A 22888-nucleotide genomic window follows, 5' to 3' on the forward strand; every position below is an offset into this window, starting at 1 on the left:
GTCTCCTTTCCCTTTCTTCCAGGGCACAAGCAGCAACTGAAATACACTGTTTTGCTTACTATCTGCCTTCACCACCAGCATGTGTGTTCCACAATGCCTGGGATGTTTGCTTGGTTCCTGACTGTACCTAGCACTGAATAAACATGGCTTGGGTCCACAATCCTTATTTGTTGACATAATACGTTCGTTATGGAACAAATGCACATACAAATGTATCTTCTTCACTATTTTCTCCCTTACAAATGGTTAGAAATGTAAACTTGCCCCGTTTCCAAGACCACTGCAATTATTTCTAAGAAATTGATTCTTCAACTAATATGTCAATATAAGCTGTGAAGCACTAGAAGGGAGGCTAAAGTATCCTATACAATCGGTGCTATCACTGAATACTTCAGCTGAGGCAACCCAAAGCCCCCCCGTTTTTCCTTCTACAGTGCTAATTTTTTCTTCTAGAGAATCGTCAGTTTGGTGATCCTTATACTCTCCCACCAAGAAGCATTAAGTACTTTCTTCTTTTCCCCTGAAAAAAAAATACTTTCACTGCTCTATACATTCAAAACTAGCCAAAGGGAGAGAAAGTGAAACTACAGTGCCCAGTGCCTGCGTGGTGTGCACGGGCGAGTCGAAGGGCATGGACACCATCCTGTATGATCACTGAGCAGCACACCCTCCCTAGGCCTTATTCACCTTTCGGTACCCCAACCCCCAGTTACACAAGCACGTCAAAACAAAACAAAGGCCCTGAACAATAAGCACCTGCCAGAAACCTGAATTCGTTCCAGCCCAACCTTAAATCACTGCCTACTGAGAGCAGCCTGAGATGCACTATGACTCAGCATTTTATGGTGTCTGACGTGTGAGATAAAGGCCCTCTCCCTTCCTGACATTAGCTAAATATGGAGCGAAAATCAACCAACTACCTGGAAAACAGTCAGTAGTTGAAAGCTCCCAGAGCTCACACCAAGGCAGGTTTACATCAGGTCTGCGATGACAGGGAGAGGAGCATGTGTACAAGCCAAGGCACTCAGGGGTGATGGCTCGCCGACCTGTAACACAAGCAGACAGCAATGGGAGCTGCAATTAGCACTCAGAAACGGAAGATATCGCACAAAAATGCAGGCGATCTTGAGCTGGAACTGTGGTGACTGGTTTAAGAGTCAGCACTGAGAGCAGAAACTACAACTGAATCAAGGATTCTTTCCCTTAGCAAAAAAAAAAAAGTGAGTAAAACTGAAACAAATGGGAAAATCCGGCTCCTTTTTAACTGTTCAGAGGCAGAAAGAAAACACATGAAGGCTGCAGTGGAGTTCCCAGTTCACATTCTCATGAAGAACAAGAATTTATGGAGAAATGAGAAAGAAAAAGAATAACCAGCAAGCAAGGACATCTAGGTAGTTGGGGAATCCCATTAGGGAAGCCAGCACTTCAATGAACAGGGCCAGGAAGCACGCACATAGAGCAGAACAGCAGCAGCACCCGCTTTGGCTCCTGCTGTCAGCAATTCCTATATGTTCGTTTTTTGATGTTTTTTTTTTAAAGATTTCTTTTATTTTCATTACAAAGTCAGATATACAGAAAGGAGGAGAGACAGAGAGGAAGATCTTCCGTCCAATGATTCACTCCCCAAGTGAGTGCCACGGCCAGTGCTGCGCTGATCCGAAGCCAGGAGCCAGGAACTTCTTTCAGGTCTCCCATGCTGGTGCAGGGTCCCAAGGCTTTGGGCCATCCTCAACTGCTTTCCCAGGCCACAAGCAGGGAGCTGGATGGGAAGCTGAGCTGCCAGGATTAGAACCAGCGCCCATATGGGATCCGTGCACATGCAAGGTGAGGGCTTTAGCCGCTAGGCCTCGGCACTGGGCCCTGTATTCGTTTTTTAATCCTCAAACTGATCGATGACATGTAGTCCCCCTTTCACCCGTGAAGCAACAACCTCAGAAAAGTGAAGTCACTTGGCAAGCAAAGGCTCCCCATGTACAATCCCACTTCACCACAACGTCATCCTTCTTATGAACATCATGAAACGCCCAGAATTGGAGAAATGGCATTTCACAGCAGTGTGTAAGGACAACGCAGTAGGTGAGCCTTTAAACAGTAATGGTGTTCATGCATTTGAACAACTGAGGCCTTCATCGCATTCAAAGCCAGACACTGTGGAATAGAGTGAAACCGCTCTACAGAATCTACAGGCTGTTAGTGGGGTCCGGGCTCCACTCACGCCACACAGCACGGCACACCTGTCCACACGAGGCAGAAGCCAACAGGCTGGGAACTCATATCAAACACAAGGGTCGCTAGGCTGTGGAATCAAGACTGGGAGCCGAGAGAAAGGAAGAGCTTGGTAGGAAGAACTGGGGAGGTTGTGTTCAACTCCCCACCGTTTACAGGTTACATTTCAAAGTCCTTGGTAGCAACTAGGTCAGGGACAGTGCGAAAGAAGAAGACTATCGGGGCTAGATGTTTGCATGCTGAAGTCTCCACCACTAGTTCGGGCTCCAGCACACAAGAACGACTTATTTTTCTGCTCTTGCTGTGAAGGAAGGCACTTTTGTTTAGTCTCCTCCAACCACACAGGCTTCTGCACATCTTAGCACAAAGTAGATGCAAAGCAGATCCAACATTGCCTGGGCTCAAGCTAAGGTGAAGTTCATCAAGGACCATCCACCACTAGGTGGATGTGCCCCACCAGAGCCAGCCAGCCACACTGACCAAGTCAGCCTTAAAAACACGTGCTTCCCTGCGACCCGTGGCACTGAGTTTCAACCCGGATGCCTCAAACCAAGCAAAAAGCACACAGACGCACTGCGGTTAAGGGAATTGCTAACTTCTCAAAACACGTGGTGGTGCCTTAAGACTCTTGCTAGATACGGACAGGGGTTTTCAAGGAAAGTCCCGGAAAAGCGAACTTAAAAGGCAAATTTGCAGCCTCCTGGTTACGGAGGATATTCATGAATGAGATGGTTTCCCTGAAAACACTGGAAACTGACTGAGGGGCCGCAGGAGAGAAAGTGAAACTCAATTGGTCCCAAGGAGCTACTGGTACTGCGGGCGGGGGAGAAGGAACCAAGCACGGGGGATGGGGGAGTAGGAGTTCACGCGTGGGTCCCCCGCGCCAATCTGGGCCCCAGGTGTTCCCTGTCAGAACCGAGGGTGACCGCCGGCCGCCCCATCACCTCGGCCCTCGGGGCGGCGTTCACCACGCGACGCCGCGGCGCACGCCTTCCGGGGTGGGCCGAGCCCCGCGCAGAGCTCGTCCCGGTGGGAGCCGGGCAGCGCCGAGGCGCGGGGAGCCGCGCACAGCCGGGAGCAGAGCACAGCACCCAGCACCGCGCGCTACACCGCGCCCCGCAAGGCCCCTACGCCCCGCCATGCAGGCCCCAACGGCTCGGGCCGGCCCCGAGCGGTGACGTCGCGCCGCGCCGTGCGCCGGGTCAAAGTTCAGCCCCGCCTCCGCTTCCCCCTCGCCGTCTCCTCGGCCTGCGCCGCCGCCGCTCGCGGGCCCGGCTCGTCTCTGTCCGCGTCGCCCACCTCGCTGAGCTGCGCGCTTCCCGGCCGGTCACCATGGCGAACGTGGCCGACACGAAGCTGTACGACATCCTGGGCGTCCCGCCGGGCGCCAGCGAGAATGAACTCAAGAAGGTGCGGCGGCGGGGCGGCGTGGGGCCTGGCGCGGTCGGGCGGCCCAGGCCGCGCTGTAGGGCGGCCCCGCGAGCCGGCGCGGGCCGGGGCCGGGGCGTGAGTCTGGGTCGGGGCCGGGGTCGGGGCCGGCGGACGCCGCGGCCTCGGCTGACCTTGGGCCGCCCGCGGCCGCGGCAGGTACGGCCGAGCGCTGGCGCACACACGCCGTGGAGCCGTTCCCCCGGTGCCCCCTCCGTCCCCGGCCCTCCGCGCGCCCGGTTCACCGCCCCGGAAAAAAAAAAAAAAAAAGCAAGCAGGCTGGAGCGAGGGTTGCGGCGGCGCGGGGTCCGGCGTGCTGGCCCCGGAGCTCCTCCCTCGCTTCCTCTCCATCGCTCGCTGCCCTAGCGCGGCTCGGTGCTGGGATGCTTTGTTCTGCTGGGGGCAGGTGATCTCAGTGCTCCGTCCCCACTTTTGTGGGATCGACCGTGGGCTCCAAGCCCGGCCCCGGAGGGGAGGCTGGACACGGCCTCACGACGGCCGCGCGCCAAGCCGCGACCTCCCTCTCCAGCTCGGGGTGGAAGAGCAGCGGCGCCGTTTCACGAGGCCTTCCCCGCAGCATCCTCCCAGGCTCGCGGGGTCCGTGTTAGTATCCTGAAAGGAGGCTGCTCGGGAGCCGCTGGGACGGATGCAGTAGGGGGTAAAATGGACTTCCTGTTGCCTGACCGGAAATGCTAGCCTGTTATATAATTCATGAGTCTGTGTGAATGGAGGACCTGAGAGCTCCGGTCCCGAACCCCCATCCCTCCCCTCCCAGTTGCGAATGCGTGCAAGTTCAACTCTCCTGTGGTGCCGAGGAAGCTCCTGCTCCTTCGAGGCTGGAGCCCTCAAGGGCAGGGATTTTTGAGTGTCGATGTTAGCAGTATTTTGCACCCTCTAGAGCTTTCCACTTGTTTGTCTCGAATTTATTGCAGTCTTGGTGGTCTGGTGCCTGGCCATCAGAGACATTTGACAGCAACAGTCTCGGCTGCTATTTCAGTATTTTTTTGTTTGTTTGATATCTTGGTATTTCGCTTCAGTGGAATCTATTTTCAAGTACAGCTCCTGGTTACTTGGTTTGTGAGATGAGCAGTGCACAAGCAGAGGATGTTTTTGCAAGGTTATAACTTCAGAACATTGCTTTTCACAAAAGTAGATAAGTTAGTTATGACAAATATTGAAACTGGTGTTTGGTAACCCTTTTCAAAAAATCTCTCTTAAAGGCATACAGGAAGTTAGCCAAGGAGTACCACCCTGATAAGAATCCCAATGCTGGAGACAAAGTAAGTTGTTGGAAGATTTTTATTTTATTTTGTTTTATTTATTTTTGGTCCTCGGGTTTTTGTATTAAACTTGATTGCTCTTGGAAAAAGGAACTGGGCACGAGGGACAGGGTGTAATCCACTTATGCAAAGTAATGAGTATTTTAGTATTGTAATAAATGTAGTAACATTCTGAGCAGGGTCACGTGATGAATGGTCCCAGAATCAAACCAAAGGTAGCACGCATGTAGCTTTTATTGGGGTTAAGAGGATTGTAGATTTCTAAGAAATAAGCCCTTTTATTTTCTTTTTTCCATTTTTGCCCATAGTTTAAAGAAATCAGTTTTGCCTATGAAGTACTCTCAAACCCTGAGAAGCGAGAATTGTATGACAGATATGGAGAGCAGGGGCTCCGAGAAGGGAGTGGCGGCGGTGGCGGCATGGATGACATCTTCTCTCACATTTTTGGTGGGGGATTGTTCGGCTTTATGGGCAATCAGAGCAGAAGTCGAAACGGCAGGAGGAGAGGAGAGGACATGATGCATCCACTGAAGTGAGTGTCTTTCCTGTCTTCGTTGGGTGACTAAACAGATTTTAATAATCCGGGTGTTTGCATTCTGATGCACATCTTCACAGGATGCTTGGTATTTCCCTGGATGGGAAGAGGGTTTGGTACCTGATGTGGCCGCATGTTTCTAGATGCTGTAAGACTCGGAGTGTGCAGACGGTTGCTTTGGAGTATTTGAATCCAGGTCACTGCCTACACTAACAGGAAGTGATTGCCTGGTTTGTTGCCATGGTGCAGTCACTCGTTACTCGATCCTCTGTACCAGCTCGCCTAAATTTGTACCTATGGAGTTAGCTGGCTTCCAGCCTGACATTGACCTTCCAGGGTGTGAATGGTGTCTGACCTTGGTCTTAGACTACAAATCCATAAGCCTTCTACAAAATGAAAATAGCTGTTGTGCTTTGCAGAATTTGGGGATCTCTTACCTCGGTAGCTTTTTTATGTGTCAGTAATGGTTTTATTAGCAAATGTCAGAGACCAAGTCCCACTTAAAATGTTTTGGAATTTTAAAACTTACCCTTAGTTTCTCTGTTGTACCAATCCAGAAGTCAAGGGTATGCTCATGCATCATGGTTCTTCATAATCACTTCTGGTTTTTTTCTCATCCTACATATGAAATGTTGCTTCCTTTTAACATTTTGTAAGTGTTACATTTTGAATGACATTCTGTTCCATGATTTATTTAAATGACTCACTGCTTCTATAGGCTATCCTGGTATATTTTGCTCTAAAAAACACTGTTCTGGGTAACTTGATACACAGCTTTGTCTCTGGCAGAGATTCACAGGCCACCATCAGTGCTTTGAGGCCAAGAACTCCTGTGTTGCCTGTAGAGGGATTGTGCCAGTTTATCCCTCACTGGTAAAGTGCCAGCTTTGCCAGGCCGTTAACTGCACGTGAATTTTCTTGGCCTGTTTGTTGAGATGCAGATTTTTCTTCAGAATATTGGGGTCTGTGTGCCAAATGTGATTGTATATGTGTGTGAACAGGACCTACCTGTTTCCTTTGTCTAAGGCTAAGATACAGTTATAAATAATGTTTTTGTACTGTCTGTAATATATGATTTAGTTTAAGATGATAATTTTGAAAGTTGCAATAACAGAAATAGTATAGGTGTTTTGCAAAAATATATGAACTATTTTTTAGTTTCTTTAATTCCTAGGATTCTAAAATGGATGAATGAGTTAACGTAAGTTAGGTTTTGTCACCTATGTGGTCTTAATGAAATTTTGTTGCTTTTTAAGATCTGTTTTATTGGAAAGGCAGATTTACAGAGAGAAGGAAAGAAGGATCTTCTGTCCTCTGGTTCACTCACCAAACAGCTGGAGTTGAGCTGATCTGAAACTGGGAGCCTGGAACTTATTCCTGGTCTCCATGTGGGTACATGGTCCCAAGGAGTTGGGCCATCCTCTGCTTTCCCAGGCCACAAGCCTGGGAACTGGCTAAGAAGTAGAGCAACTAGAACACAACCTGGTGCCCCTATGGGATCCAAGGGAGGATTAGCCAATTGAAATTGTGCTGGGCCCTAATAAAATTTGGGTTTTTTTGTTGTTTTCAATTTTTAAAAAAAAAAAAAACATTTTTATTGCAAAGTCAGAGATAGAGGAGGAGAGACAGAGAGGAAGATCTTCCATCTGCTGGTTCACTTCCCAAATGGCCACAATGGCCAGAGCTGAGCCGATCTGAAGCCAGGAGCTTATAGCAGGTCTCCCACGCGGGTGCAGGGTCCCAAAGCTTTGGGCTGTCCTCAGCTGCTTTCCCAGGCCACAAGCAGGGAGCTGGATGGGAAGCTAGGCTGCTGGGACACGAATCAGCACCCATATGGGGTCCCAGCATGCACAGGGCTGCTAGGACTTTAGCTACTAGGCTACTGTGCCGGGCCCTGTTTTTAGGATTTTTAAAAATTTACTTAAAGGGCAGAGTGGGAGAGGGAGAGAAAGCTCTTCCACCTGCTGCTCTACTCCCCAAATGGCTGCAGCGGCCAGGTCTAGGCCAGACCGAAGCTGGGAGCCTCATCCAGGGTTCTCGCCCGGTTGCAGTGGCGTTTGGGCTTTGTTTTGTGTCACTTTTTGAGGTATGACTGGCTAACAAGCTGCACATAATTTAATGTATAGTGATTGATGAGTTTAGAAAATAAATTTGCCATTTGACTTAAATAGATCCTTTTAAATTTTGGAACAAGTTGTAGCAATTTGGCTGATATTTTGGTAGATTAAGACTTGCATGTAGATTCTTTTTGGAAAGCCTGTTCTTTCCTCCTCTCTGTCACAGTGTACAGATATTAGTTTCCTCCCCTGAGCTGTAATGCAACTTTGTAGCCTAAGAGCTTTGATCCTAGAGCCGGAGACCTAAACGGAATTCCTGCAAGTAAACTCTGCTCAGTTCTAGCATATAAAATGGGGGTGATCATTGTTAGGAATTACTTAGGTAAAGGGCTTGGGCTTGAGGCCAAATGGAGATTGATGCTTGAGTTTTTGCAGTCATCAGCTTTGTCCAAAATGGTGGCCCAGTAGCTGTTGGCCTGATACTGTAGGTCCTGGCTTTGAGCACCATGCTTACTGTCCACAGCCTTGGTGTCCTGCTAACCTGACCTGCAAAAGAAAGCCTCAGTTGGCTGAATTGGTACACTCTGCAGTGTTTTTTAACTCCAGGTTTTAGTGGAATTTGTTTTTTATCAACTATTCTTTATATTTAAGCAAATGGCAAGATTGAATTGAATCTGATTCCTTCCTCCACAGAGTGTCTTTAGAAGATCTGTATAATGGCAAGACAACCAAACTACAGCTTAGCAAGAATGTACTCTGCAGTGCGTGCAGCGGGTGAGTGTGTATGCATTCCACTTTGTACAGTACAGTCTCACTGTTCTCACAGTAGCAGCAGGTTAAAAAAATCTGCATTCAGACTTTTTTTACCCAGCAGAGTATTTTGTTTTCTGTGGAAATTAAATACTAGTCATTGGGATTGAACATGAAGGTAAAAAACACAGCTTGTCATGGCTGACTATAACAGTTATTGAGAAAAATCTGACATGGTTTTGTTTTCTCTAGCCAAGGTGGGAAGTCTGGAGCAGTTCAGAAGTGTGCTGCTTGTCGGGGCCGAGGTGTGCGCATCATGATCAGGCAGCTGGCTCCAGGAATGGTGCAGCAGATGCAGTCTGTGTGCTCCGACTGTAACGGAGAAGGTATGCGGGCCAGTACTTGCTTTGTGTTGGATTGGGTTGGGGATACCGAAATTAGAGGGGTTTACCATCTTTTCTCTTTGAAGGTATATTTATATTCGTATTGCAGAAAAGTTGTAAAAGAAATTAATAAGCATTGACAAAGCTGAAGTCTTTTATTCAGAAAATACGGGCAAGGTGATTTTTGTCTATTTGGAAAGGTTAAATTTGATGAATGAGATAGCAGCTTGTTTAGTTATCCTGGTTAAGTATAGGATTTCACTGGAAGGTTTGGTTACCTTTTTGAGGATGGATTTTGGGATTAAAGCTCTTCCCACTAAAGTAAATATTTTAGGCTTTGTGAGCCAAATGGCTTCTGTCACAACTGTTACCTCTGCCCCTTAGTGCTTATAGGCAGTGGCAATATGTAAACAAATGAGAATGGCTGTGTTCCAGTGAAACAAGTATCTGCTCTTTAGCCTGTAGGAAACCTTTGTTGGAGCTGGGCTCTACTAGAGGGTGCTTGTTGTTGTTGTTGTTAATGTAGTGTGGGCATGTTTTGTATTTTCAGTGCCTGTTGTAGAAGCATGTAGACACTTTTGATTATTAAGTCCTTGAAATGTGTCTAGGCTGATGGAGGACCTGAAGTTTCCTATTTCACGTATGTTTAGAGGGAGAGTTGTTGTCTAGTAGCTCATTCCCTGAGTGCGCTCCGTAGCCTGGACTGATTTGTGCTGGAGTTGGGAACCAGAAGCATCCAGTCCAGGCTTCCCGTGAGTGTGGCAGAGCTGCAGTTGCTCGAGCCATGCCTCACGGACTTCCTGGGCCTGCATGAGGGAGCCACACTGCGAGTCAGAGCTCAGGCTCAAGCCCAGGCACTCCAAATGGGGTGTGTTCCAATGCCCTGCCCAGAATCAGAATGGTGTCTGGCACATTGGATAGCGTGGCTCTGGAGAATCCTTTTCCAAATTGTTCTTCTAAGTCATGTGACAATTTTAAGAAGCTGCATGTTCTGATGAATCTCCTTTCAGTTGCTAACTCCTGTTATCAGAAAACAAGGGTTAGTGAAACCGTCCCCTATGCCCAGTGCTGTTTTGAAGAACTGGTGTTTTGTGGAACATAACTTTGCAAAAATACAATTACAGAAACCATTGATCATCAAACAGCCATTATCAGCCACTGCAGAGTGATGTAACTTTTAAATAGTTTTATGTGTTTTCATGGCCAGATACTGCAGAAGGGTCTGTAGAAAAGCTCTGTTGTCAGAAAGTCAGCGGTCGCTCATTGCCTCGACATTGTCGGGAGCGGGGTGCCTCGTAAAGGAAGGACCTAGACGAAAGCGGCCTTGGTCTGTGAAATAAGCTGCAGCACTAACCAACTGATGAGGGCCGCAGGAGGCAGCAGTGAGGGACGGAGCAGTCAGCTTTCTGCCACGTGTGGGAAACCCGGATTGAACTCCTTGTTCCCTCAGGTTCCCTTGAACCCCCTCCCTGGCTACTGTTGGCAGGCAGAATGGAGCTCTGACATTCCCTCCCTCATATTAGTTCCTGAAAACATATTTAAACTTTTATCTTGATTATTTCTGTCTGATATTAAACTTATTTGGAAATAAAACTAAGGTTCTGTTTCCCACTAGGGCCAGTCTCTGGCACAGGGTGCAGGCTCTCACCTGCAGATGTAGAGGCTTCAGCATTTCTTAATCATTCAGAGTTAGAGGTCAGAAACCAAGAAACTGTTCACATACTTAACACTCAATAATGTGTAGTTAGAGCCTGTTTTAATTGAGAATGGTACTTTAGACAGGAATTTAACTAGAGGTTGAAATAAATTCAGTGGCCCGGCATGGTAGCCTAGTGGCTGAAGTCCTCACCTTGTATGCACTGAGATCCCATATGGGCGCCAGTTCTAATCCCGGCAGCCCCACTCGCCGTCCATCTCCCTGCTTGTGGCCTGGGAAAGCAGTTGAGGACGGCCCAAAGCCTTGGGACCTTGCACCTGTGTGATGGGAGACCTGAAAGAGACTCCTGGCTTCTTGCTTCAGAATGGCTCAGCTCCGGCTATTGCAGCCACTTGGGGAGTGAACCAGTGGATGGAAGATCTTTCTCTCTGTCTCTTCTCTATAAATCTGACTTTGCAGTAAAAATACATATTAAAAAATCAGAAAATGTATGTAATGAATTAAGGACATTATCAAGAGCTGTCTTGCGTACAGTGTTGTTGACTGTTCTCTCTTTGCAGGAGAGGTAATTAATGAAAAGGACCGCTGTAAAAAATGTGAAGGGAAGAAGGTGATTAAAGAGGTCAAGATTCTTGAAGTCCATGTGGACAAAGGTATGAAGCATGGACAGAGAATCACCTTCACTGGGGAAGCAGACCAGGCTCCAGGAGTGGAACCAGGAGACATTGTTCTTTTACTGCAGGAAAAAGAACATGAGGTAATTTCCTTTATTGTTTATTTGCATTTTGTTTTGTTACAAAAATGTATCTTGCTTGTGAGAAATAGGTTTGACCTGTTTGGGCTTCTGGAGCCATGCTGAAGTTACATGAAACTGTTGGTGGAACATGGCTAAGTTCAGGCTCATTTCATTTAAACACCAAACGAGTATATGTGAGACCAACAGAGCAGGTCAGTGACAGGCACTATAACCTTGAGTTTATACACTGTGTTTCAGTTTCCTTGTTTGTGAAAATAAGGGCATTGTGAAAGATCCAGAAGCTTCTCCTGGTTCCTAGTTTTGGAGCAGCTCAGCTCTTGCAGTTGCAGCCATGTTAGGAATGAACCAGTGGGTGAAATGGCTCCCTCTATAAATAAAGTCTTTTAAAAGAGAGAATGCCCTGTACAGTAGCCTAGTGGCTAAAGTCCTCGCCTTGAACATGCCAGATCCCGTAAGGGCTCCGGTTCCCATCCAGCTCCCTACTTGTGGCCTGGAGGAACAGGGACCAGGGCCTTGGGACCCTGTACCTGCATGGGCGACCTGGAGGAGGCTCCGTGCTCCTGGCTTCGGATCAGTGCAGCTCTGGTTGTTGTGGTCACTGTGAGGGTGAATCATTGGATGGAGGGATCTTCCTCTCTGTCGTCTCCTCTTTGTATATCTGACTTTCCAATAAAAATAGATGTATTTTTTTGTTTTTGTTTTTTTAAAGGAGGAGGGGAGAGAGAAGGGCATTGGACCAGATGATTTAAGGCAATTTGTTTTCCACTGTGATACGCCTTTAGACAGGGTTTTAGTATTATATATTTATTGTTAGGGCAAAATGAACTTCTGCAACAGTATGGTTGTCTAGTACATGTTGTTCTGGTTATACCATTGTGCCTATATTTAAATTGCACTCTGTTAAAGGGCATGCAGGTGTTCCAAGGAGCATCTAAACTGGCTGTACCATAACACCTACTCCCTCCCTGTTTGGTTTGGCTTGGCTTAAGTTATTTTTATTTGAAAGGCAGATTTACCAAGAGAAGGAGACAAAAAGATCCTCCATCCACTGGTTCAGTCCCCAGGTGGCTGTAGTGGCTGGAGCTGGAAGCTGGAAGCTTCTTCTGGAATCTTTCATTCAGGTACAGGATCCCAAGGACTTGGGCCATCCTCCTGTGCTTTCTCAAATCATCGGCAAGGAACTGGATGGGAAGTAGGGCAGTCAGAACATGAGCTGACGCCTCTATGGGATTTGCAGGTGGAGGCTTACCTAGATGAGCCTCTGCCCTGTATATTGAATGGCCAGATGGCATATTGTGCACCAGAATATATCTGGAGTTACCTATGAAATACTCCTTGGGTATTCAAATTTATGAATGTGCAAAAGCCTTTAATAATTTCTGCCTCTGTACCTGGTTACATTTGCTCAGGAGTTCCTCTGAAACTCTCCATCACAGAATAGCCACCTTTTTACTTTACGCTAAAATTTGCTCCCACTCAATGTCTAATTTTTACAAATAAAATGGATTTTCAGAATCACTTTAAAAATTCCGTAGAGATTAGCGAAGCCGTACTGAGATAAATATTCCAGAGTCATCCCCTTCACAGGGTAGTGATTGGCTCCCCTGCTCTAACCTTCTGAGGTATATTAGTCATATTTCATCCCGCCACAAACCATAAATTTTATTTTGCTTTTCCATATATATTGCCAGGCCTACAAATGGCGGGGGTCTCCTAGATGGCTTTAACAAAAAAAAGTAGTTTCTGGGCCCGGCGCATTGGCCTAGCAGCTGAAGTCCTCGCCTTAAAAGTGCCGGGATCCCATAGGGATGCCGATTCTAATCCTGACAGCTCCACTTCCCATCCAGTTCCCTGCTTGTGGCTAAGCAAGCAGTTGAGGACGGCCCAAAGCCTTGGGTTCTTGCACCCGCGTGGGAGCCTCAGAGGAAGTTCCAGGCTTCTGGCTTCAGATCAGCACAGCCGTTGCAGTCACTTAGGGAATGAATCATTGGACTGATGGAAGACCTTCCTCTGTCTCTCCTCCTCTCTGTGTATCTTCCTTTCCAATAAAAATAAATAAATCTTTTTTAAAAAAAGTTTCTGAAACTCCACTTTAGAGTCTTATAATTTAAAATATTCGTCATTTGCTCAGTTGGCATTTTGTTGACGTTTTAGTTGCTGGCCATTTGGGGAAGAACTCTGTCTCCCTTCCTCTTTAACTATATTTCCAAAAAAAAAAAAGTAAGTTAAAAAAAATGCTAAAGTTTGTGGACCACATTGTGGTACAGCAGGTTAGGCAGTGGAAAACTGGAGCTTGCTGGAAGCTACCTCCATAGTTTACAGCAGTAAGCATGGGAGTGCAACCCAGTAATATGTATTCCTAGCAAGTTTCTGAGTTCTGCCTACGCTGCTGGTCCAGTACCACCTTCAGAGAATCACTGTTGATATTATGGTTTGACTTTTGAAAGTTGTGTACATATTTGTAAATTCTCCTAAGCAAAATTTACAGTTGGGCATGTGTGAAATTGATGTTTTTTCCCCTTACATGCTAGAAGCTCAGAAATATTCTTCATTCATATTCAGTAACCCTGCATCTTTACAGTGTAGTATTAAATGAGCTAACTTCATTTAGTATTTGCTGTTTAATTTGTACTCATCAAAACACATTCTGAGTTTTAAGTGAGAAAAAGGGGGTTTGTATGTGTGTAAAGCACAGAAGTGAACCCCTGGAATTCAGTATCTTTATGTTGCTCTTGAACCCTACCGTACCCCTGTTCCCTGGGGGGTGTTACCAGGGCACCTGTGTTCTGGGGAAACCCAGCTGAGCTTTCTATACCTTTTGCCCAGAGGCAGAAAATGAGCTGTGATAACAGGATAAACCCAGTGTGATTTTGGAGCCTCAGTTCTGTTGCTTTTGTATGCAGCTGTTTTCCCAGTTCCTTTGTCTTCCTAATAGAAGTTTCCAACATACTACTTTAGTGGCTAGCTCCTAATAAAAAAAATTAAGGAATCAGGGACATTGACCTTTTGAGCAGTGGAATTGTGCTTTAAAAACTTGATTCATGAACATAGTAGAATGGAGTATGGATCTACAACTTTTAGTAAGTTCTGTGTGCTTTTTTTTTGTTTGTTTTTAAGATTTATTATTATTGACAGATTTACAGAGAAAGTGTTGGGGGTGGGGCACAAGATTCTTCCTTTGCTAGTTCACTCCCCAGGTGGCCAGAGCTGAGCGAATCTGAAGCCTGGAGTCAGGAGCTTCTTCCAGGCCTCCCGTGTGGGAGCAGGGTCCCAAGGACCCAAGAGGATGGTTCTGGGCCATCCTCTGCTGATTTTCCAGGCCACAAGCAGGGAGCTGGATGGGAAGTGGAATAGCCAGAACATGAGGCGGTGCTTGAATGGGATCCGGGCGCCTGGAGGGGGAGGATTAGCTAAGTGAGCCATCGTGCCAGGCCCTAAGGTGTTGTGTTTCTTGTGTGCTTTCGTCTGCAGGTGTTTCAGAGAGACGGAAATGATTTGCACATGACATATAAAATAGGGCTTGTTGAAGCTCTATGTGGATTTCAGTTTACATTTAAGCACCTTGATGCCCGTCAGATTGTGGTGAAGTACCCCCCTGGCAAAGTAATTGAACCAGGTAAATCCAGATTTTCTCTGATCCAGGTTTCTAAGTATTTTAATTTGTAAATTTCTATAATGTTTATCCATAAATTGTTTTTAATATCATTTTTACTCAAAATTCTTGATTTCATCTTCAAATAATAGGATGTGTTCGTGTAGTTCGAGGTGAAGGAATGCCACAATATCGTAATCCCTTTGAAAAGGGTGATCTTTATATAAAATTTGATGTGCAGTTTCCTGAAAACAACTGGATCAACCCAGACAAGCTATCTGTAAGTGTTCTTCAAATTTAAGCAAGGACTTTGGGAGGAGTTTAGTTTGGGTCCTGGTGGTGGTGGCGGCTCTGGGACTCCCTGGAGCCCAGTCATTCAGAGGAGGAGGACAAGACATCCCCCAGCCCCCTCGCAGGATTCAGGAAGCTGTTTGCTGTGGAATTCTTCGTTGGTTAAATATCGGCAGCTTATTCCATGTTTTTTGTTTTAAGCAAAAGAGAGATTACACAAAAGATGTCTACAGACTTGGCCTGTGAGTTAATCAGTTTGTGTTCTGATTTAAAAGTACAAAACTCATTTTTCTTTTTAACTCTCACAGTAGCATACTCCTTCGTTGAGTCAAAAGGAATTAATCTGAATGTTACGATTAACCTTTTGTTTGTTTAAATTAAGGAACTAGAAGATCTTCTTCCATCTAGACCAGAAGTTCCTAACATCATTGGAGAAACCGAAGAGGTGGAGCTTCAGGAGTTTGATAGCACACGAGGCTCAGGAGGCGGTCAGAGGCGGGAGGCCTACAATGACAGCTCTGATGAGGAAAGCAGCAGCCATCATGGACCTGGAGTGCAGTGTGCCCACCAGTAAACTGCAGACACATGACACAGGTGGAGTGTCCTCCCCGTGTGCCTGATTTGTTCTCAGCTATCCAGCTGGCGTGCCGGATCAATCCAGATGAACTGATGGACATCTGCTGGTCTATGTGTAACTTTTAAAATTGGTATAGTATCTACAGAGAGTGTATAATTTAAACTAACACAAAGCTTTACATCTTCATTTTGACTGTTCTGTAGCAGAATAAAGCACTTGAAAGGAAATAAGACTCCCTTTCACATATGGGTTATAAGTTTCAGTCCTGGTATCTGCTTGATTTTTACCAGTTTTGTGTAGATTTTATGTTTCATATTTTAAATTCAAATACCACATTGTAAAGTTGTAAAATTTGTCCTGAAGCTTTGTGTTTGGCTGCACCTACATAAGCTGCTACAAATAGAATAAAGAATTTCATAGCCTGTATCTATCATTTAGATGCATGGAAAATGGGCTTTGCACACAGTGGGTTTGGAGCTGACTGGGAACAATGGAGAAAATTAAATTAGCTGTGGTTGTAAAGTGTTTTTTTTTTTTTTTCTTTTTTTTTTTGTGAAAGGTTTCTGAAACTTGATAATAAAGAGCGGCTGGTGTAAATGATCCTTGGTTTCACATTTTTAGGAAAAACAACATACTTTGAACTGTAAAATGTATGAAACTGGAGAATGCATCCTTCATTCTGGTTCTTGACCAGCCTTTAATCTGTTGGCCTGAAGCCTGTGCCTCAGGCCCTGCTCATTTTACAGTGTGAAGACAGGTTGATAGAAACAGGCTTTCTGGGCTTTAATTGATGCTTGTAGAGTCAAAGACATTTAAGTTAATGTGACTCCTGAGTTCTGATCCCGCGATTATTAGGGCTAGCCCAGGCCTCTGTATCTTCCCTGCTACTCCCTTTTTAAAAATAAGGTAACAGCAAATCATTAGTAGAACCATGTCTGCATAGAACCTGTTAAAATGCTCTGTTTTCATTAAATGTTAAGGTAAAAGTTGCTCTGTCTCCATTAAGTTGAATATTCGAACTTGAAATTTGGGAAAGTTATTATTTTGATTTCCTATAACATTTTATAGAAAAGATGGGCTGGTATGGGAAAAAAAAATCAGGTGAAAGTATAAAAAGGATGTTGTGTTCTTACTCTTTAGAGTAATAGTTTTAGAACACATTTGAGGGGGAAAAAAAACATCAAATGCATCCTTTGCATTTGTAAAGGTGCAAATAGGAAACTGAAGCTTAGGGTTTTTGTGTTAATGATGTCCCTAAATGCCGAATGTGGTTTATCTAGGTCTGTTAGAGCCTGAGTGAAAGTACCTGTCCTGACACTACTCAAGACGTGAGGTTTAAATTACTGCCCAATCCATTCTACCTCCATTGTACAAAAACAATATTTTACAACAAGCCTGGGCAAGATACAACAGCAGAGTAGTTTTGTATTCGAGGTTAACTTCCCCGCAGCCATGTTAAGCTTAAGAAATGCAGTTATGATACGAAGTTTGTAGCCTTTCCAATAAAGGTTTGTAAACCTGTGCAGTGTAGTCTTTGTTTCAATTCCTCTACCCAGGAGCTTTATTATACAAATGAAATTATTTGGAGTGGGAAGCCCGTCAAGATCTTTGGCTTGGTCTGCTTGCCCTGCTGTACAGCACCTGTTTAGAGAAAAAGCACAGTAGCGAATAACACTTTACAAGGATACGACTTTACCATGAAATTTAGTTCAGTATTCCAGTACCATGCACCAGGGCATCTTTTTCAGCAGCATGTGGATTAGTAACTTTCTGTTTTGTCTCTCCATCATTGGGTGTTTGTTTTTTGGATTTCCTCTGCCACCCCTCCCCCCACGGATCTGCACCAGTTGATCGCCCTGGCATTGTAGGAGTGCTCCAGGTTTCCTTGTTTTTATCAACTTTGTACTTCTCTTTGCTTACATAGAGCCATATTAGTTCATGTGAAGTTATGATTTGTATTCCTGATAGCTAAGGGTGTGAAGCCTCTTTACACGTACTTCAAGCTCTGCTGTAACGGATGCCAGGGTACTGCATGTTCAGTCCTCATGCTCGGCATGAACTGGCCAGTGCCAAGTCTAACACTCCTTTTCATGACCTGGACAGTTTACGTGGATATTGGTGTTTTGTAGGTTATCTCTTGGATCAAACAAAGCTTTTTCTCCCTGATTTGAAGGCTCAGGTGTGACAATTGTTTCTGATAGTAGTGTCTAAAACAATACTGCTATGTGAGTGTGGAATGTAACAGTGTGTTACGAACAGTATGTGATGTGTAGAAGTTGTCTCTAACAGTGCTCCTGCTGCAAATGCCTGAAATACTGTCAGACTTGACACCTTGTGCCATCCACCGCATTGTTCACTTCAATGTACAGATTTTTCCAGCTTAGGTTGGGGCTGTAGCCCAATACAGGTTGGAAATACCTTAAAGTGAAAATGAGTCTCATTGACCTAACGTAACATTAAACACCTAGAAGCTTTTCATTACCCTACAGTTAGGCAAAATTCTCTTCACACATTCTGTTTTACTTTGAGCTTCTTGTGTAATTCCATAACTAGCTGTATCTAGAATATTCTGCTAACATAATGTTAGGTACGGCTGCTCGGGAGCTGCAGCTTACTAGGTGCCGGTCAGCATTCCAAAATGAAACCACATGTCACTAGCACAGGAGAACAAGCACAGCTCAAAATTCCACACAATATATACCAAGAATACTTTCACACAATTATTAAAAAAGATCCAGGTGAACCCACACATGTATTGATATCAAGCTTGTTAACACATAACCACCTGGGAAGCAATTTTATAGATGAGTGTGATTTTTTGGCCCTTCATTGTGTAGACTATTTCCAAAGTTAGATCATTGCCCAACTCCCTTCAGTGAGATCCCTGCCTGTGTGTGTGTAGTGTATAGGTTTGAACGCTACATTCCATCTGGTTTTACCCCTCCTTCCTTAACTTCTTTCTTTTAACTTTTGCACCACAGGAGTGCACACCTTTTATTTATTTTCTATAAAAATATGACTATCCTTTTTCCTTTCTTTCACCTTTGTCCTCCAGGTTTGTTTTTTGTTTTTTTTTTTTTTTTCTTGGTCTACTTTTTGTATCTGGGGGAAGTGGGAGACAAAGGGAGAAGTCCCACCCACCCGAGGGTCCCCGATGTGGGGCATGCTCTGAGGGCACTACTCAAGTGATTTTGATAATTCTGAATTGCTGCCAATCTTGCCATTCCAAGATGAAATCTCTCCAGAATCCGTTGGCTAGCATAGTCCACCTTAAGAGTCTGCTCAGATCTTCTAAATGATTTTCTTAGTCTATAAAATGCAGGCTAGGTTCACTTATTAAAGGTTTTGGCCTGGTCGGCATGGCCTAGCCGCTGAAGTCCTCACCTTGAATGTCCCAGGATCCCATATGGGCGCCCGTTCTAATCCCAGCAGCTCCACTTCCCATCCAGCTCACTGCTTGTGGCCTGGGAAAGCAGTCGAGGCCGGCCCAAAGCCTTGGGACTCTGCACCTGTGTGGGATACCCAGAAGAAGTTCCTGGACCCTGGCTTCAGATAGGCATAGCATCGGCCGTTACGCTCACTTGGGGAGTGAATCATCGGACGGAAAATCTTCCTGTCTCTCCTCCTCTGTATATCTGACTTTTTTATTTTTTTTAAAGATTTATTTTTTTTATTGGAAAGGCGGATATACAGAGAGGAGAGACAGAGAGGAAGGTTTTCCGTCCGATGATTCACTCCCCAAGTGAGCACAACGGCCGATGCTATGCCGGTCCGAAGCCAGGAGCCTCTTCCAGGTCTCCCACGCAGGTGCAGGGTCCCAAAGCTCTGGGCCGTCCTCGACTGCCTTCCCGGGCCACAGGCAGGGAGCTGGATGGGAAGCGGGGCTGCCGGGATAGAACCGGCGCCCATATAGGATCCTGGGCGTGCAAGGCGAGGACTTTAACCACTGAGCCACCGTGCTGGGCCCCATATCTGACTTTCAAAAAAAATATATTAAAGGTTTGATGGTTTTCTACAAATGCAGTTTTTCTATATCTGTTTAGCACAATAACAAATAGTTTTACCATCATAAAAAAATTTTACTTTGCCAGTTCTGAATATGTGAACCATTTTGTTTCTCATATTTATGTTTATTTGAAAAGCAGTTACAGAATGAGGATGAAGCAGAAAGCCCATTCACTAATTCTGCCTCCAGATGGCCACAACCGGCGCAGAACAAAGCCAAGAGTTGCTTCCTGGTCTCCCAAATGGGTTGCAGGAGCTGTCTTCCATGTCGGCCATGGTAAAGTTATCCCAGGCACATTAGCAGAGAGCTGAATGCAAATGGAGCAACCAGGAATTGAACCAGAGCTGGTGTGGGCTGCAGCTTTACTCACTGTACCATTACATCAGCCCTTGATCAACTAAATGCTTTGCTTTTTCAGAATGTTCAGTAATCTGAATCATTAACCATATAGCCTTTTCACTTAGCAGTATATAAGAGTCATCCAGGTCTTTGCTTGGCTTAGTAAGATACTTAATGCATGAATGTTCTGCACTTTATCTTTTTTTTTTTATTTAAAGATTATTTTTATTGGAAAGGTGGTTATACAGAGAGGAAAATCTTCCATCTACTAGTTCACTCCCCAAGTGGCCACAATGGCTGAAGCTGAGCCGATCCAAAGCTGGGAGACCCGGAAGAGGTTCCTGGATCCTGTCTTCGGACTGGCATAGCATCGGCCGTTATGCTCACTTGGGGAGTGAGTCATTGGACGGATGATCTTCCTCTCTGTCTCTCCTCTCTGTATATCCACCTTTCCAATAAAAAAAAATAAAATAAATCTTTAAAATAATACTTCATTTATTTAAAAAGCTGGGTAGTAAAGGGAGGTTCCATCCAATGGTTTGTTCACTGAAATGCCTACAACATTGAGAGCTTGGCCAGAACAAATTAGGAGATGTGAGCTGAATGCTGGTCTCTCACATGGATGGCAGGGACTCAGGCATTTAGCAGGAAGCTGAATCAGAAGGGGAGCAGTAGGAACTCAACCAGAACCTTGACATGGAAATGCAGGCATTCCCTGTGACAGGTGCATCTGCCATGTCATAACACCCACCTGCACATTTGCAAAGATTTTTCTCATTCCGTGATTGCCAAGCTGGGTGATGTATACCCAGCTGGGCTGGGTCTGAGCAACCATGAGTGTGTATGAGATCTGTGGCTGGGAGCAGGCCTGGTTGGCAAGTTTAGGGGACACCCCTGCTGGGCTGAGATTCCCACTGGTGGATGCAAAAGCCAGAATGGGGGCTGCAAAATGTGCTGTACATGGCTGCAGTATCCCTCAGCATGCGTGTGGACTGGTTCCAGGGTGTGCCAGACTGGGTTAGGCTCCAGCACCCGCTGGTGCTCACAGGAGCCACGGTGGGTGTAGAACAGGCTGGGCTAGATCTCTCACCTGCTGAACCATATGAAAGCTGGTCTGGGTTTGGACCAGGCGGGGCTGGGCTGTAGCACCCCACACTAAGAGCTGGAATGGGTAGCCAGTCGGGCACAGGCACTGTATGTGAGGGTGGGCCTGGTGAGGGTGATTGGGGTCACCCTGACTGGGCTGCCTTTTCCACTGAGTGTGCATGAGGGTCAAGTGTTTGACTGGCAGGGTTAGGGTCTACCACAGCATTCATTGGTTTGTTTATAGCATGGTTCTCGGAACAGAACTGACTGGGAGACTGCAGCCACTAGTATATGTGTAGTCTGGTGTTGGTGATGGACTGAGTCAGACTCTGCACTTGCTGGCCACACAGGAGTCAGGCCTGGAGTCACCTCTGGTAAGGTTTCTTTGGGGACCCTTTAGCTAGTAGACTCAGAACTCCAACCACAAGAAAAATTATGGGATCTATAGTCTTACCACAGAGTTCATGTGTGAGAACTGGGCCTCAATGTGCAGTAGACTTGTACAGCTGACTTGTGCAGTAGAGTGCATGCCCAAATGCTCATGGGAGACAACAACTAGTTCCTTGAGGTCTGCAGAGTAAGTCTAGTACCATGGACAGCTTTGACAATGAGTATTCGTCAAATTGAGACTCTTATTGGACTGTGTCAGCCAGTGGATCTTGGAAGGATTTACTCAAGCTTGGAACAATAAAATCGGATCTCAGAACTATCAAATCTACTCGAGCAGTATCCTTGGAACATGCTCCACATTGTGGGCCCTGGGACAACACTAGGTAGCCATGCCCCATTCCCGGGTACTGATGTCGTTCGGCTGCTGGGATTAACTTCCCTTCCCTGTCTTCTTTCCACAGATACAGGAAGGAAAAAGGAGATTGGAGTTAGTTGTCTCATCTACTTTCCCCCTTGACCTCCCATCACCCAAACTGGTGGAACGCATGGATATCCATTCCTCTCAACTATGTAAGCATCATCAAAAAAATAAATGAACTTATTATCAAAATAAATAAATAATTTAAAAAAAGATCTGTTCACTTATTTGTAAAGCAGAATTGCAAAGAGAGAGGAAGAGACATCTTCCAATCACTGAGTTTCCTCAACTTCCCTCACCTCTAAGGGTTGGATTGAACTTAATCCAGGAGCCTGAAACCCCATTTGGGTTTTCCATGTGGGTTTAGGGGACCTAGCACTGAAACAACCTTATGTTGCTTTCCCAGGTGCATTAGCATGGGGTTGAATTGGAAGTGGCGCAGGTTCGGGCCTTGGGGTTAGTGGCAAAAGCAGCTCCCAACAGCATGACAGCTGTGTGTGTGTGGGGGGTGCCCCTGCCAGGCTGGACCCAATGCTGGGGACTGTGGCCAAAGCCACTGCCGAAAGGCAGTGATGGAGTCCTTGGCTTTGGGTGGCCAGTGCACCAAATGGCGCCAGGTTGTGCCTGCTGGCTCCCCGGCGGCGAACTCTGGGGTTTTTAGGATATGTAATTGCTGCCTAGGGATAAGCACAGTGTTAGTGAATAAGGACAGTGTTAGTGTAGGTGAGAGATGAATTCTAGGGGATTCCCAGTAACAGGGTCATGAAACTTTCAGGCAAGCATGGCTACTGAGACCTCATGATTTGGAGGGGAGTGCCCATAAAATCTTTTAGGGCCAGACTGATTCACCAGCCCAATTAGCAGTCTTGAGATGGGCAAAGAGCATCACTGACTGCCACACATCAGTCCATACCAAAGTTAGGGATGGGGGTCCGTCTGGCAGGCTAGGTACCAATACCTGACTGGGTGGTGGAATAGTGGACTGGTCACACTTGGCAGGTCAAGACACTAATCAGCACATGAGAGAACTCGGACTGGGGGTAAACTCTGTGGAAATACAAGTCCTGCAGGTTAGCTTGTGAGCTGGGGTGGTGATGGGCTGAGCTAGGTATGACC

The 22888-nt window shown here is 45.9% G+C and overlaps 1 protein-coding gene across 1 annotated transcript; it reads left to right on the forward strand.

Moving 5' to 3' along the window:
* Window positions 1–3439: 3439 nt before the first annotated feature.
* Window positions 3440–17054, forward strand: DNAJA2 (DnaJ heat shock protein family (Hsp40) member A2). The gene is made up of 9 exons (XM_040982760.1): window positions 3440–3636; window positions 4875–4934; window positions 5243–5466; window positions 8220–8300; window positions 8529–8662; window positions 10877–11073; window positions 14545–14689; window positions 14818–14945; window positions 15339–17054. Exons 1-9 carry the CDS (start codon window positions 3559–3561, stop codon window positions 15528–15530), a joined length of 1239 nt encoding a protein of 412 aa, XP_040838694.1. The 5' UTR covers window positions 3440–3558; the 3' UTR covers window positions 15531–17054.
* Window positions 17055–22888: the final 5834 nt, after the last annotated feature.

The sequence above is a fragment of the Ochotona curzoniae genome, unplaced genomic scaffold, assembly GCF_017591425.1.
Source record: "Ochotona curzoniae isolate NIBS_2020 unplaced genomic scaffold, NIBS_Ocur_1.0 contig_3622, whole genome shotgun sequence".
Classification (NCBI taxonomy): Eukaryota; Metazoa; Chordata; class Mammalia; order Lagomorpha; family Ochotonidae; genus Ochotona; species Ochotona curzoniae.